This window comes from Bombus pascuorum, chromosome 4 (genome assembly GCF_905332965.1).
Source record: "Bombus pascuorum chromosome 4, iyBomPasc1.1, whole genome shotgun sequence".
NCBI lineage: Eukaryota > Metazoa > Arthropoda > Insecta > Hymenoptera > Apidae > Bombus > Bombus pascuorum.
Window position 1 is genome coordinate 16,750,846 of NC_083491.1, and position 16,094 is coordinate 16,766,939.

The following is a 16,094-nucleotide window of genomic DNA, read 5'->3' on the forward strand; positions in this document are numbered from 1 at the left end:
TTCTTCGTACATTTTTTATACTTTCTAATTAGTGGAATGAAAGATGTTCCCTTTTAGCTGTTTCCGAGTTAAAATTAACGCGGCATTTATAACGAGTCGATCCAACGCACACGTTGAAAGAGTATCGACAAAACGAGGTTCGTTTTTTATTTTTCCGGAGACGGGGATTCGAACTTTCGACGTTATCCAGGAATTCTAATCGGAAGTCAGAGGTGGCCGATTTATTTGAAGCGGAGCGCGATGCCGGGAACGACGAAGATTCTTTAATTTCGAATTCCGACCAACTGCCATGCCAAGGCGAAACTCGACGATTGCTGCGGGTACTTTTAGGGAAATGAAACTCGGGGGCGGCTGAGAAGCGGCCCGCGCGCTGGAATGCTCGCGGAACAGCCGACACACAGTTAAGAAATGCTTTCACGGTGGCCTCGACACCTTGAGAAACGGCGCTCGCCTCGAAGAGATGAGTTTTAGGCATCGTTTGGGGATAATCGAGCGTTGAACTGGCCCACGAGGCATCCAACTCGCCTCGATGAATTGCTTCTCTTCGATGTACTCGCTCCTCCTGAGTTGTCTAGAATACATTTTCTTGATAAATTACAAGCGTCGGTGTACAGTTCTTTTTTCTCACACATTTAGAGCCACACAATCGTCGACTTATCCATTCTGTGGCAGTTAGTTGTTTGATTTCTGAAAAATTAATAGTAATCATGCGTATTCAGAATGCTCTTGCACGAGTGGATTGATATTATTTCAGTGAAATTTTACAAGTTACGTATATTTGAATTTGATTATATCATGTAACTTAAAATTATAAAATCAACGTCTATAATTTACATCTTCTAATTTGTCGACTTACTTGACGTTATTAGCTGGCACATTCTTGCGCAAAATGACTGAAAGTTTCATAAAATACAAAATACAATTTCTGAGAGGGTAATTTGCAATACTCTGATAAAAACTATGTACAAGAGTAAATATTTTATTAGCCTCGTTTTGTAGTGAATTAGCCCTTTCTGCCGAAAAGAAAACAGCTTAAGTCGTGTTCACAATTCCAATTTACTATAATAAACAGCCATTAATTCCGTCCGCGAAGGGTTACAAATTTCCTCGGAACTGATCTCGAGAAAGGAAACAAAATCGTACGAACGAGGATTCATTGGAACTCGGTTAACGAGCGCAATTTCCATCGCATCCCTGTCCACGTGCGGCTTCTTCACAGGGATCCAGCGGTGTAGAGAGTTCACGTGATCACCGTGGAAAATACGTCGAGCACACTTCTGCGGCATTCGGGATAAAGGGCGTGGCAGTTTTCCGTCGACATCTGCTCGCCCAAACGTTCGGCCGCTCGGTACTCCCGATCCCCGTACTCGTCGTACCGCTCGTCGGTGCTCGAAGGCCTGGAATTCCAACATGTTCGCGTTCGAGTTCCCCGTGAAAAATTACAATCGTCGCCGCGAGAGATCCAGGCCCGGGAGAAACGGCCTGGAAAAGAATTTGGGGGGCCAGAAAGAGAAGAAAAAAAAAGGGAGAGAAAGAGGGAGGAAAGAGAAAGAGGGTGAGTAGCAGAGGGTGGTACCCAGGATCGATAACGCGACCGGATACGCAGGAGAAGCCCCGAAGTTATTTCGCAGCTTCCCTCGCGTTAATTGGTGCCACGTTATGCGGGCCGACCGCTTAATCCCTCGCCACTCGCGCCACGCTACTGTGCTAATTCACCGGTTAACTACTACGTCATCGTAACTTCGATTTTAGTGCCACCGGGTCGGGGATTTTATCGCGTTGCCCCAACGTTTGTTGCTTTACGACGCGATCGAGACTTTTAGTCTGTCGTATTGTGTTCCGTTAAGAGACCAGGATTGGTCTCGTAAGCTTCGATGTGATTTAGGCAATTGGATTTTACCTGCGATCCTCTAGCTTATGATTCTCTTCGTTTAGTTGTGTTTCCAATATAATATCTAAGAAAGAACGATGGTATGTCACTGCATTCGAGTGGCTTAGAACGTGAGACACGTCGATCGAGTTAGGGTTTTATGTGTAATCTTCCGATAGAACATTCCTTTGGTAGCTATCTGTATCGTTTTGCTGTTTAAATGTATCGTTTAAATGTGTTGGATTCGTAGACGCGGATGTGGATTAAAAGAAGAGACGAAGAGTGCGAGTTCTTCGGATAGTAATATATCAAAGCTGAAGTCAGGATTGGACTCTGATTGTTGCATTTTGACACTTCGTCGTAACTCGATAGCATAAAATATGAGACTGAAAATTGCTCACTTGAAGAAGACGTGCAACAGCTGTCCCAGTAAACCATGAGTCCCGTCGAAAGGAGCAGACGCAGCTTCACAAATGGCCTTCAATAGACACGCTTTGCCGCCAAATCCGTATAGATCAGCCACCTTTTCCAGCACCTTGTAAATGCTCCACCTGCTCTTCTGCGTTCGAGAGTAATAGACTCCTGGAATGGTGAAGTCTGACGCGTTGGAAGGCATCTCGTACACAATCTTCGAAAAGAGACCAACGATCACGCTCTCGCGGTCCAGTTGCAGGGGTGAGCCCAGACCAAAGATCAGCTGTCGTCCGAGAATTTTAAAAAAGACTTTAAAGTAAGTGGCGTAACATTTCTCGACGAGTTAAACGATCTGAACGAACGAAGAGTAAAGTTCTCTGACCGTATTTTCGCGTCACGAGATGCGCGTTTCGTGAGATTCTCTGAAGCTTTTTTCGAGAACGTTCCCATGAAACCTATCGATACGAGGTGACCACGTAGATGCTGGCAATCTGATCAGAAAACCCGTTCTTATAGCGGTTATTCATGAGGCAGGCAGCCTGAAGAGGAAATTGGATGAACTCAGACGAGATCGGGTTAAAACCCAACAGTGTCCGGCGCTAGAAACGGAACGTCCAACTGTTATTCCACGTATCTCTCGTCTGCTTCCGTAGAAATAGCTGTAAACGTACCGTTCGCTAATAGCAATTCCGACTTCTCGAATTTAACGACTCGCGCCCCTTGCATACACGCGTGTACCACGTTTCACAAACAACCATTTCTGTCAATTAGATGAGCGAAGCTTTGTATGTCCTGTGGACGTCACGAAACAGCGAAGAGAATTTGATAGTCTATATATATATTACTTTGACAAATAACGTAAATGCCATATGATCTATTTGCGACATATCGTCTGACTCTATCTGACGATGACGACTAGTGTTTCGCTGTTTATATTTCGCGTTGAGGAGGTACGGTTGCAGGTATGTTTGGTTTGCTTAGCATAATTGTGTATTTCTGGGAAAGTAGGAAGCAGCGGTAAAAGTTCACGATAGCGAATAATCTCTAGACTTGGCAACTCCTAGGACTTCTAATTGCTGTCCATTAGACACTGACTGACTCTTCTACTGTGTACCTTTCTTTTTTACCGATCTGTCCTGTATTGCGAACAAGTTTTCAAGACAGAAGAAAGAAGAAAAGAGTACCGCTTTTGGGCGGCTTAAATTCAATTATAAACTATAATGTTAAAAATGTAAATCCGACAGAAGATACTGTGCGGCTACGTCGTACCGTTGCATGACGGTACTTTTGTCAAAACCACTTTCCTATATACATTCCTTGTTTATTGACAATATACGTATGTAATATATATTTTCTTGGGTAATAAACGTTATATATATATATATATATATATATATGTCGGGGGTAACGTTGTAAATCGGGGCGTGTAATAAATCTTTCTACGAGTTGGCCATCGCTGTTGTATGCCAAATGATATTTATTGAAGCGAATGTATTGCAAAGATTAACAAGTGATATCGGTGAGTGAATAATTGAGATGTCGGTGATAATGAGTTTAGGATTGCGATTAGGAACTCGATGTACGTGTTCACTGGGCTAGTCGAACTTATCGGATTGAGAATCAGTCCAAGTGGAACTGCCCTTATATACTCTCTCCGTATCTCTCTGTATCCCTCAGGTCAATCTCTGTTTTTAACGAAAGTTATTTAATTACTTTATACCTCTGTTAGATACACGTCCCTCCCGTGACCGTGGCTACGTTCAGTGACCTTTATGTCACTTTGAGCCCAAGCCCATTGTCATAAATCTCGGACAATCATAATTGATTTAACTCATAAACAGCTATTTCTCAGTTTTATTGTTTAAGTACGGCTATAACAAAAAGTCTGGACTAAAGTATTGGGGACCTTCCCAAACATTCCGAAAGAAAGGCTCCGGTATCCTTTCATCTCCGACATATATATACAGTACACAGTAGCAGAGTATATATATATATATACTTCATTGTGGAATTTTGACGGTTTGCGAAAGGGTAGCTGAGGGTGAAGTATAACAAAGAGTACTAAACTCTTGGATAAACGAAGCAACTCCGGTTTCTTCGCGGATGTAACGCAATTAATACCAGTAGCCAGAAGCAAAGCGGGGCGTATCGGTGGTCTTTGAAGTGTATCGATCTCGATTGGCAGCGGGCCGGCCGGTTCGATGCAAAAACGCCGCTAGCCCTTCCCCGCGCGAACCCCTGCGAATCTCGTTAAACTGTCTTCCCCAGACGCGCGGCCCGAAACGATTCTCCGTGGAAATTCGCGGTTTTATCGAAAATTCATACACCGGCCGCGGCCCATGATGCCGCCCTCCCTTTATCCGCCTCCGCATGAATATGTATGCACATGTACGAGATGGCTGTGCCACGCAACCATGATAGCAGACGTGTGTGCCCGATATGGGATAGAGGTATCCACCTGGCGCAGAAATTGGATGAGCCCTGAAAGGTCAGGTGGAATGTGTACCGTGATATCGGATGGGAAGATGAGAATCGAAATACGTTATACACTTTACCGGACGCTCTTCTGCAACCGATTATTACTTACCGACCACCCTAATAATTTGTTATTTTAATAGAGAGAATGGATTTTTGAATCTCGTTCGACCACTGTTTCAACGCCAACCCGTTTCGAGACCACTTCCACGATAAGACATGTATTGATATTAATCGAAAAATTATTTTCACATACAACAGGTGCTTGAAAACTCACGATCTTCTATTTATTCCTTTCAATTGTTTATTCTTTATTCACCCTTCTTTTCCATTCCTTATTCCTTATTTTCCGACTCTTTCTAATTTCCTACAGTATCCTGTTAACTGGGTCGTTGTTTCACCAAAACTTTCCATAATTACGAAATTGAAAATTAATAGGAAAAGCAAATAAATTTCATTTAAGTCAGTTTTATTCCTTGCAAATATACGTGTTACGTCAACTTACCCTGTTAACAGGTTAATAAGCGATATTCGAAAACAGACGGTTCCTTACTCCTTATCCCTCTCAATCTTCTATTCTCTGCCCCCAACCCTCGAGTTTCTCTTTTCTATTCCTTGCTATTCTCTATTCCCTGTTTTCTATTTTCTCTATACTTTATTCGCTACTCTTTTCGACTTTCAATTCCCTCTACCTAATAGGGTAGATGAATATATTCCACCCTCTATTTTCAAACATTTTTCTATTCTCTGCTTCCTATACCCAATTCCTCGCTGTTTCCTATTTCGCGTCTCCTATTCTTATCGATCGTATAACCCCTATGTTTCTGGATTCCCTACTTTTTCAGTATTCCCACGATTCCTTATAATTCTTCCCTAGACAAGCAAATTTCAGTTTGGAAAACTTTCGAGGAAACTCAGTTGAAGTTGGCTTAATTCGAAGCACCGCAGAAGTGACCAGAGCCTGTTCGTTGGAAATCCAGCGGTCATAGCGTAGCAACTGTGGCCCCGTGCAATGCCCAGCCACGATCCTGTTCATCCTATCAAGCCGCGCGGTTGTAATCCGAAGGACGACCGTTTCCAAACACGCTGGATGGAAAATTGGATGAGCCCTGGACATGTGGCGTGGCCCAGGAATTATTCAAGAAGCGGCGTAAACGGCGAGTGGTTTCACATGAGAGGCATACCCGTTCTCGCGTTTCTCTTTTGGAATAATTGAGCGCACGGATGATAATCAAAGTGCATCCGCGGACAGTAGGTGTCGACAAAGCTTCTTCATTCGTGTACCAAGCTTTTCAGCTGAACTCTATTAATGACTAGACGTTTTCAGGCTTTCCACCTGCTGGAACCTTTGCCCGATGCTCTATTGTGACAACTGGATCCCGTCTCCCATTTGATACGGGGCGAGTTATTTGCCTAATGCACGGTCTTGTGACAACATCTACCAAATTAATCTATATGGGAAGGAACATGTGAGAACAGAGACATTTCGCTGTTGGGTTGGACAGTAACGGGCACTGGTTTGGTCGGTTTAAAATGGACAACTCCGACCGTCCCGCGACCCTTTAAAGTCGTGTAACAAAGTAATTTGCCATTGAAGCGTATTAAAGTGAAAATCTAATTATAATGATTTCAAAAACTGAAATTTGAAATACCATTCTTTATTTTGTCTTCATAGAAATATGAATTTGAATAAATATCCACTACCTACTCGTAAGCAAACTTCTATATGCATCAACGTTCTTGTCTTAAAAAACGAATATTTTTATAAAACTCTGCTGTCTCGAGGGAAGTCCTTTCTAGTGAACTGTATGACGCGCATGGGAGGAAAATATATTAAATACATTTTTATTAATTTTTTTCATTTTAATGTCGCCTTCTGATTAAACAAAGGAACTCGAATACGTTACAATCGAAAATGAAACAATCTGCTAGGTGCAAAGATCTTTTAAAAATAATTGACGAGTCGGCAAAGGTAGAAACCAACGGTACAATTATCGAGAAAACCAAGAAATATTCCAATATCTTTGATATTTTTTCATAATATCGTAACGTGGAGTTTTTTTTACAAATAAAATCGAGAAAATACATGTTCACCTGCAAAACCAACTAGGAATCAATTTTAGTAACATAGGATTATCACGTACGTAAAAAATGGGAAACGTGATTTATCATGTCCTTCGCCTGTAATCTCCATACTAATTTCTTGTATATTCGTACGTACTCCGAATCACAATGGTATTTCGACCGTCATCCCTAACATAAATTCTGTCTAACAGCCATTTCTAACAGATTCGATTTTATCAAATTTTAAACGTTAACCCTCGACAAGTGCAAGTCGCTCGCGCTTCCACATTATTACGATGTTCCTGCGCGATTTTTCCCCGCGATTACACCCGATCGGAAGCGAAGCACGTGTATAATGAGGGAAACCAGAGGGTTCATTGGAATCGCTCGAATTCCCTCGGATCGCCGGAAGAAAAAGCGGAAACCGATTGCGAACACTTGAGTGACGCGCGAGTGAATGCCCGATTGGCCGCGGAGACGGCTCATTAGCCTCTTCGTGCGGAATCTGCGGTATTCTCTACGTACCAGGAGCTGAGAGACACGAGGAAAAATAAGAGTCCTCGGTCGCCGCGAGCAACTTGCGAACAGCCTGGTCCCGTTCCTGCCCGTGAAATTGTCCTTGTCGTCGAGACTCTGCACCAGACATGGCGACAGGAAAGCGACAGCGAGCACCAGCAAGACAGCGCCAGTCATCGATGCGACTTTTCAGGCCTGAAGCGATCGTTCAGCGCCGACGAACAGACCGTAAAGAGGCGAAATGCGATCGCTGTCCGTTGAAGAGCGCAAAACCGCTCAGAATGAGCGTTCGCCACGTGCTACCAACTCAACAAACCAAAAGCCAGCTGTAGCGGCTGGTCCCGTTGTATCTCGGCGAATAGCAAGCGCAAATATTGATACGGTGGAGCTCTTGCCTTGCTCTGCCACCTGGTTCGTTCGTTCACCCGATTTGCCGATTCGCACGTATCAGACGTTAATCCGACGAGAAAACTTTGGTAACGGGATGCTTCGTTAACAAGGTGTCGAGTAGTGCTCGTTGGTTTTCCGTAGATCCTTCCTTCGTCTTGCAACTTTATTCATCCGTAACTATGCTCCCGCAGATTTTTTCGATTTTACTGAAGACTCTCCCTCTAGAAACGACGCGGTTGGTGCGACAGATATGTATAGGTCTTTCTATAAACATTTTCGATAAGAATTGTTGAGGTTGAGGTTGACTGATTGAAGAACGATTGGATGAATTTGTAATAGAAAAATATATTGAAATAATTAAAGGTATAAGTATAAGTTTATGCTGATTCAGATCCTTACTCTCTTAGTGTTACTAGACAATGGAATGATAAGGTACACGTTCAGATATTTATAACAAAAGGACATTATCAGAAAAGTTAAGCTTATATCTTTGGCTAGATGTTACAGGGAACATAAATAGAAATCTGTTTCTTAGTTCCTTCGTTCCTATACCTTGCAACCCAAAATATAATGTATACTCAAGGGGACAATAATATGCACCTTTCCTTATTTAGAATATTTCTGCGTAATAGCAGTCTCCGGGTCACGAATATACATAAATAAAGATGTAGAATTTTTTCTTGAAGTAGTTACTTCAACAAGAGTAACTGTTACTAGAAGGCTGGTCCAAACCAGATAGGGAGTCAACGCAATTGCGTGGAAATATTTAGAAAAATTTTAAGGAAATTGAGTCTTTCGTATATTCGTATCGTTTGTATTGGAAAATTGACACAGCAGATCTTCGATTTAATGCATCTCTCGAACACAGCACAAACTCGAACGCAATTTGTAAGATTGCGATCTCTGCAGGGTTAACGAAGGGTTCCACTTAATAGTTTCCGAGGAATCTTAGAAGATTTCACAGGTGAAACGCTAGTTCCCTTAAAATGGTTTCAACGAAGAAGGAACTCGGGCTACGCTGGAATCAGTGATCGCCGGATCGCTACTAAGCAATAAAATCCTTGCTAAAGTCCCATGCTAGTTAGGTTTTCTCGGTCGCTGGGAAGAGAAGGGGCGGAGAGGAAGAAAGAAACCTGGCTTTCGGAAAAGGGTCTCGCGATATCCGTGATTTGAAGACGCCCAGACGAAATCTCGGCGAGCCAAGGCCACCAGTCTCCGATCCCGGCATTAAATTGAATTACAACCCCTCCGGACTAGATCGTAAAACTCACCCTCGTTATGTACACGAATCTTTCGTTCGTGAAACGTAACTGCGAACGAACGCGGACACGCATACCCTGCCTTTTATCTATCTGGGTTAAACGATGTCCATTTGTCGTTCCTTATCCGACCGGCCGAGACGTCCGATCCGGAAATCGAAAGCTCGTGCTCGTGATTTCTCTCAAGGCAGAATCGATAGATTCAACCGAATCCTCACCGTTGGACAGTCTGCAAGCGTTTCATGAACATTGAATACCATTTTTAGCGATGTTTTACGGATACTAAACACGTTCGATACACTACCGAAAATTTCGAATTTCACGTAATTTGATGGAATTCTGAGATCTCTTTATTTCTTAAATTAATAGCTAAACTGATGTGCCTTTCTATGATCTTATTATATTAGGTCTAGATCATTAGGTTCTGTGATAAATTGATTGGTCTCTTGCCGTTGCATTTTGAGGAATATTATAGAAATATTGCTAACATTAATTGTATACAAGTTATACGAATGTTGTTTGTAATTGTAAACATTTATTGGCGTCAAAGAACGTCAAATGTATTTGATAAAACAATGGTCCGTTAGTATACTGTTATACTGTTAGTTTTTAAACTACTTTCATAAAACGACACTTCTCTGGTGTCAGTTTGCTGGACCAAACTGTTCACAAAAAGTTGCAGCCTATTGCGATGCTAATTAATTTGCACTATCGACTTGTAAATGATGCAACTCGGCGAACTTTATCTTTCATACGCGAAGGAAACTTGTGAAAATGAGAAAACACGATGGCCAATTTCGTCTGGCCGGTTAATATATGGAAAAAAGGCTCGTCAACTTGGAATTTTGTTAGGGTTGATATATGGCCGGAGTTGCCGAAATTTTCCAGCCCTCCTCCTGTCAAATATACGAACTTTTTTTTCGCTTCGAGCTCTGGCCGGCCAACTTTCTCCGTTGAATTTATTGTTTCGCAACGGTGCTTGCTTGATTGCTTGACACGGTTTATTGCGTTCCGCTGTAACCGTTCTAGCCAGCTTGTATTATCTTCGGCGTTTCCCTGCCGCTTGTATTCCAACCAGTTTCGAAAAGCGGGGAAATTAATTTCATTGGGAAGCCCAGAAACAATAAGCATCGGAACAAGACTCCTGATTAATCTTCCTAATTGTTGCCTTTGAGCGATAACAAAATGCGGAATCGAATCTCTGAAGGTGCGCGAAGCACAATCAGACCAATGATCGGTAGGAAAATTCTCAACGAAATCCGAGGGACACGCGTCACGAGCAACAATGCGTTCGTTAATCTGTCCAATGCGTCGAACTGGTCGATTCCACGTATCGCGAATTATCGACAATTAACCGGCTAGTCTGTTAGGCGAATGGAACGCAACTGTCTAAAAAGAGGGAAACAAACAAATAAAAACACTAGGCAGAAAGAGAAAAAGAGAAGAGAGGAGGGAACATAGAGTGGCGCTGAAAAAGCTCAAAGGTTTCGGCCTCAGTGGCGTTGTAACGACGCGCAAGTAAAATCGTATATTATCGAGCCGTGTTAATTACCGCGAATGGCTTTGCCCTGGAAAAAGCATCCTCTCCCTTTCCCACGCGCCTACCCTGTTCCTCTCTCCCCGTTTTTCTCGGTCACCGGCGTCACGGGCCATTTTTCCCCTGCTCTACTCGCTCTACACCCTCTATAAATTTCAACCGGAGTATTTTCTCTTTACGTGTACCTGTTATTGAACGAGAGAACTGCCAATAACGTCGGATAACTGCGTCACGTTTCGCCGCGAGCCCCCGTGCGCGCAACCCCTTTCGCGGGTCTCAGCCTCGCCACTTCTCCATCCTCCTTTTCCCTGATCCTTTTTCCTTCGCTACACAGTCCCGCCATTCGCGCGTCCTTTTCTTCCCTTGATATTTCTAATATCGCGCGACATCGGCCCACATAAATTATCGCCGCCTTTCGATATATTGCTTCGTTTCAGCCGCAATCCTCCGCGCCACTTTCGTCCAATGCTTTTTCCAGCGCACTGTTTGCTTCTTCAACGATAGATTCAGATGCCTAGTTGTAGGTTGACCAACTACAAGGCGAGTCTCTGAACAGTTTATAAGATATTTTCAAATCTGATGGGTCGATAGTAACGTCAGACCTGTACGTCATAGACAATTGCGTCGATCAGGTGAAATATCAGAGACCGTCTTATCGTTAGATAAAAAGATGGAAAGGATCAACCAGGACCATAGTATAGCAGAGGCTTCAACGTTGTCTAGTTTCTTTAAATCCTTTCAGTTGAACTAACCTGGTTTCGAGTATATATTTAGTGGGAAACGAAGGGATTGGTAGTGGTGCCTTTTGTACCTTTTGTTAGAATTATGACGTGGATTTTAATTATGAATCGTGATAAGAGTAATACATTTCAGAAACTAGAAATAACGTTACATAACTCGGCAACTGTTGCAATCTTTTAAATTAAACGATAGTTAAAATCACCTCGACTTTGTCAGAAGCTTGAAGGTACAAATTCGGATTAAGTAAAATATATAATATGGATTAATAAATTGTTCCAAATTGCGCAAAGTCAAGTAAAACTCAATTAACGAAGAAGAGACTAGAAATTTGGCAGAACATTTCAATTAATAAAGAGGTTTCAAGTCATTTGAAATAATCTGACGAGGTTTTGGGGACGTCGTTTTTGCTTAGCCAACGTATATTCTGCCTCTTATCGATGCTTGGTTCGCGTACTTTGCTGTGTGCAGAAAAAATTGCAGCACGAGACGCGATCTCGTTGATGATCAATCTTAGAGAATAAAGGCTAGGTGAAGCGATGTCAAGTTTATTCTTCTATCAATTAAGTCAACATATTGCAGGCGATGTTAGGCAAACGATCATTCGTAAACCTCTGTAAAGTAATCCAGAGGGCTCTCCGTACATTCCGCGAATAAATTATCGCAAGGGCTGACTCCTTGTCGGCCCATAATTTCAGCAGCGTGATACACTCGATCAAAGTCAGTCCTGAAAGGCTCCGAGGTGGTCGACGGCCTGAAACGCGAACAAAATTAACCGATCGTCGTGAGGCATTTAAATTCAGGTTAATAATGGCCAAGTAATGGCAAGTTCGAGGAGCCCTAACGCACCCTCCGTGACGTTGCTCTCACAAACAGTGGAAGCAATTCATGGCCACGAGTTTCATCGAAAGCGAAGTTGGCCATTAGCCTTCGTCGTTTGATTTTAAAGTTATACCACTTTTAACTTTTACGAATAATGAATATTCCATTGCGTGATGATTATTAACGCGTGTTTTCCAAACTTGATTAAATGCTTTTCACAGAAATTTTGTTAGATCGTTCGCAACGTTTCCATATGAAACTGTCACATTCATTTTATACGTTTATTTCATTTATACGTTTGTATAAAAATAATATTCGTCAAAAGTTGGCGTAATGGAAACCGAACAAAATAGATAAACTTGAAGTAAATATATATTTAAGTACGATTATAAAAGGCAATATATCTTGTGAAAGTTTTAGCTATTTCCCTGGGGTCTCGATTATCAATTGGATCTCGATTTATCAAGGCTGTCTGGCTTCCAATTAAGCCGGTTAATCGACGACCTACCGTATTTCGTTTGATACAGAAGTAGCGATAAAAAGTGATGAAATGATCAATATCTTTGAACAGGGATTGATAGTTAAGAATATGGAAAATTAAGTTTTGCGGTTTGCCAGACTTAATCAACTCACGTCTAGCCGACACGCTAACTTCATAATAAATTACAATCGTATCTTACACAAATAAGTTAGACCTCAATTTTCACATCGATCTACATCTTAACACTATGCAAGTGGCACAACGTAGATCATTTCTGGTGTAAATTAATGTCCAATGAAATACAGGAGATATGAGATAATCCAAGAAGGCAGTTCCACTGCGAGAACACAATCAACCACGATACGTTCCCCGTTCCATCGTCCCTTTGGAATCGATACTCACGTGAGCAGAAGATGAACGAGCTGAGAGCTGAGACCGTGAACTCGGTTGAAAGGCGCCGCTGAGGCCTCGCAGATCGCCCTTAAAAGGCAAGCCTTGCCCGATCGCGAATCGCCGAGAACCGATTCCAGGATTTCGTAAATTTCCCATCTGTTGATGACGCGTGCCACTCCTATCGGCAGAAATTATTCATTGAACACGGGAACAACAGAAGAAATAATGGAGTATTAATGGAGTCGATGAGAAAGGGTATCGCATTGGAGTAAACGCACGAATCTAAAGGACGGAGAACAAATTAAAATTTCAGACGCGAGCACCAAATCACCTTCTGATGAAAATGAGAGAAAAGCGTGTTGATCTTATCGTTGGCAGTGGTATTACTGTAAGGGTGAGTTTAATTATTAACATAAGCGTGGTTCTTTCGTATCGACTTTGACATTTTTTTAAGGCTATTTAGCTAATTCTGATTGATTGTTATAAATATCGTCTATATAAAAAGCGGCAATTCTAAATAAGCTTAAGCTCTCCGAGCATCTTATCTGCGTTTAACACTCGAAAGAGAGAAATCGAGATTGCAAAGAGGATTAGTCGATGAAAGAAGCTGGTGCTTGGCCGATGAAAAAATGCCGGAAGCGCATCGAAGCGGAAAGATGTGAGGTGCGTGTACCTTGGTGATCCGACGTTGGAGCGTCATTGCCGTCGACCTCGACACCGGGGCTGATCGATCTGTCATAGCGAACGTATGAATCCGTCAAGTAGGAGGCGTTATAGGGCAGCACGTAATTAAATTTCATCACATATCCGATAATCATGCTGACGTCGACTTCCATGGGTAAACCGAGGCCGAGGATTAACTGGAACGATTTTCAAATACACGAAGGTGTCATCGATCGTTTATAATAACCGCCAATCGAATCTGAATTGGCAGGCCCGTTCTCGTTCTCCTAGTTAGCTAGCTCGTGACATTCCAGGCAATGAAATTAGATGGCAGAAGTATTACACGAATTTCCAGCCCGCGCCAGTTTGTCCGAACAGTTGCGGTATTTTTGACGATGCGCTCGCCAAAATTACACGCGCGCGATCGTTCTCTCTCGACGTTAATTTCTGCGAAATCCTGTCCATAGCTAGAACGTCGATGTTTTCTGCCATTTCTGAAGCCATGCGTTCCGCGTGTTCCAGCCATTGCGATTCCCATGCAGTTACGATCGTCGATCGAATATCCAATTCCGCGATTGAATCGCCACCGATCGTGACGTGCACCGTGCAATTACAGATAATTGTATCGCGATTGCCTGTATGAAGCGTCTATCGAGCTGTCACAAGAGGGACACCGTTGTGTCTTTAGAAACGTACGAGACTCTGTCTCCATATTCTCTCCTTCCACCGGCCACACTTTCACTGTTCCACGCGCCCTATGTGTATCGCTTAAACAATTAGCAATCGATATCCAATTAGAATCGCGAGCGCAATTAAACGTATAGGTTTGACTGCAGTGACGATTCCAATATCGATACAACTATATATATAATGATATATTACCTGCACTTTGGTCGGCGCTACGTTGCCCGGCGGCGGGAACACCAAATATCTCTTGTCTCGTAAGAAACTCGATCCAGAATGGTAACACGTAGACAGAAGCGAAATGAGCAAGAAACACCGCATGGTGACCGTTCGAGAAGATCGTAGTGAATGTCCGTGGAACTTTTGAGAGGTGTATAATCGAAGAGCCAGGTGGCGAGAGCTCGTTAATAGGTACAATTAGTTCGTTATCACGAGTTAGGCAAATAATGAACCGGCCTCGATCGTGGTAAGCGACCGCAGTCGACTGAATGGACAGCTTGAAACTGAAACTGCGCCGGTTGCACATTGCTCCTAGTGAAATTAATGCGACCATCAATTTCCATCGATGGATTCACGACTCTCGTGTTCACTGGATTCCAAATCTTCGGAGCGTAACTGCGATTGACGCGGATGCAACGTCGTTAATGGACTGAAGAAGAATTACAGTGTGCGATAGCGTTCGTTTTATCTGCGCAGATCGGAAGTTTGGAAGGAACTTGCACGTGTGTCTAATTATTTGCATCGAGAAGATGATTGAAAAAGGACTAATGGATCTACGGTAAATGTATTGGGTCGGCAACTAAGTGATTGCAGATTATGTCATTAGATGGTAATGACAAAATCCGAAATCATTGGCATATGTACAAAACGTTTCGAAATTTCATTAATATCGTAATGAAACACGAGTATCGTAAATATGTCGTGATTGTATTGGTACAATAAACTAATTTGAAAATACATATACATGTATAGAAGTCAGAAAATATTTATTACGATTATACACTTGGAAGAGAATACCAAAGTTTTCGAACAGTCAATTCTTTATTATATTGACGTATTAAACAATAAAATAACGAAATAATGAGAGTTGTGTAAATAGGATCATATTGGAAAACGTAATTTACATATTGCCTTATCAAGTTCAAAATATATTTGTAAATGTACTTCTACGAAGTCTATTACGCAAATCAAAAACATAAAAGAATTTCATTTAGGATCTACAAAAGAATTCGTCATAATACTATGGATACTTGGATACATTTTTTCAAATTTCATAATACAGTATATCATGATATCGGCGTAAGAAGAAATGGCTGAAAAAGTATTAAATAAATCCTTGAAATTCCTTCTTATAGCCGTAATGTCAAAAAAATAAAAGTCATCTGTATAGATCGATCGAAAAAGTTGCAAATATAACGTTAGGTTGACGCATTGTTGGACTTAGGTTAATACGTCACAATATTCGGAGAGATGATCTTTCCCACTAATTAAATGTTTCAAATCATCGATCATGCTGTATACTAATTTCTTGCCAGATACAAGTACAGCAAGTTTTATTATTCTGTGTAAATTTCAAGTTCGAATCTTAAATTGTTAAACCTCGACTATTTCCATCAAACCTAATTAAATGATATATAACGCCTTAGCGATGCAATCTACTGTTCCTTTTCCGTCTTCAAAAGTGGTTGTTCGAACGAAACGTTAGTCAACACGCACGTGCAAATCCTTCCAAACACGACAGATTAAATGATATTCATCGAGTAACATAAGAAAACCCTACGAGCTACT

The 16,094-nt window shown here is 42.0% G+C and overlaps 2 protein-coding genes across 2 annotated transcripts; both read right to left on the minus strand.

Annotated features, from left to right (window-relative positions):
* Positions 1–1,149: 1,149 nt before the first annotated feature.
* LOC132906130 (uncharacterized) lies at positions 1,150–2,624 on the minus strand (the record flags this gene model as incomplete). Its single annotated transcript, XM_060958000.1, has 2 exons — positions 1,150–1,397; positions 2,272–2,624. Coding segments are annotated over 2 exons (510 nt in total), but the record flags the coding sequence as incomplete, so codon positions are not given.
* Positions 2,625–11,795: 9,171 nt separating this feature from the next.
* LOC132905850 (uncharacterized) lies at positions 11,796–14,820 on the minus strand. Its single transcript, XM_060957549.1, has 4 exons — positions 14,505–14,820; positions 13,633–13,819; positions 12,969–13,137; positions 11,796–12,017 (listed from the first exon to the last, which is right to left on the minus strand). The coding sequence occupies exons 1-4, from the start codon at positions 14,625–14,627 to the stop codon at positions 11,864–11,866; spliced, it is 633 nt and encodes a 210-aa protein (XP_060813532.1). The 5' UTR covers positions 14,628–14,820; the 3' UTR covers positions 11,796–11,863.
* Between the last annotated feature and the right edge of the window lie 1,274 nt (positions 14,821–16,094).

Bases quoted from the DNA above. Each gene is read 5' to 3' on its own strand.
- LOC132905850 (XM_060957549.1), bottom strand. From the start codon at position 14,627: ATGCGGTGTTTCTTGCTCATTTCGCTTCTGTCTACGTGTTACCATTCT. The intron at 13,820-14,504 runs GTAATATATCAT...AAATCGTTCCAG, and splicing joins TAGCGCCGACCAAAGTGCAG to TTAATCCTCGGCCTCGGTTT. The intron at 12,018-12,968 runs GTGAGTATCGAT...TTCGCGTTTCAG, and splicing joins CTCGTTCATCTTCTGCTCAC to GCCGTCGACCACCTCGGAGC.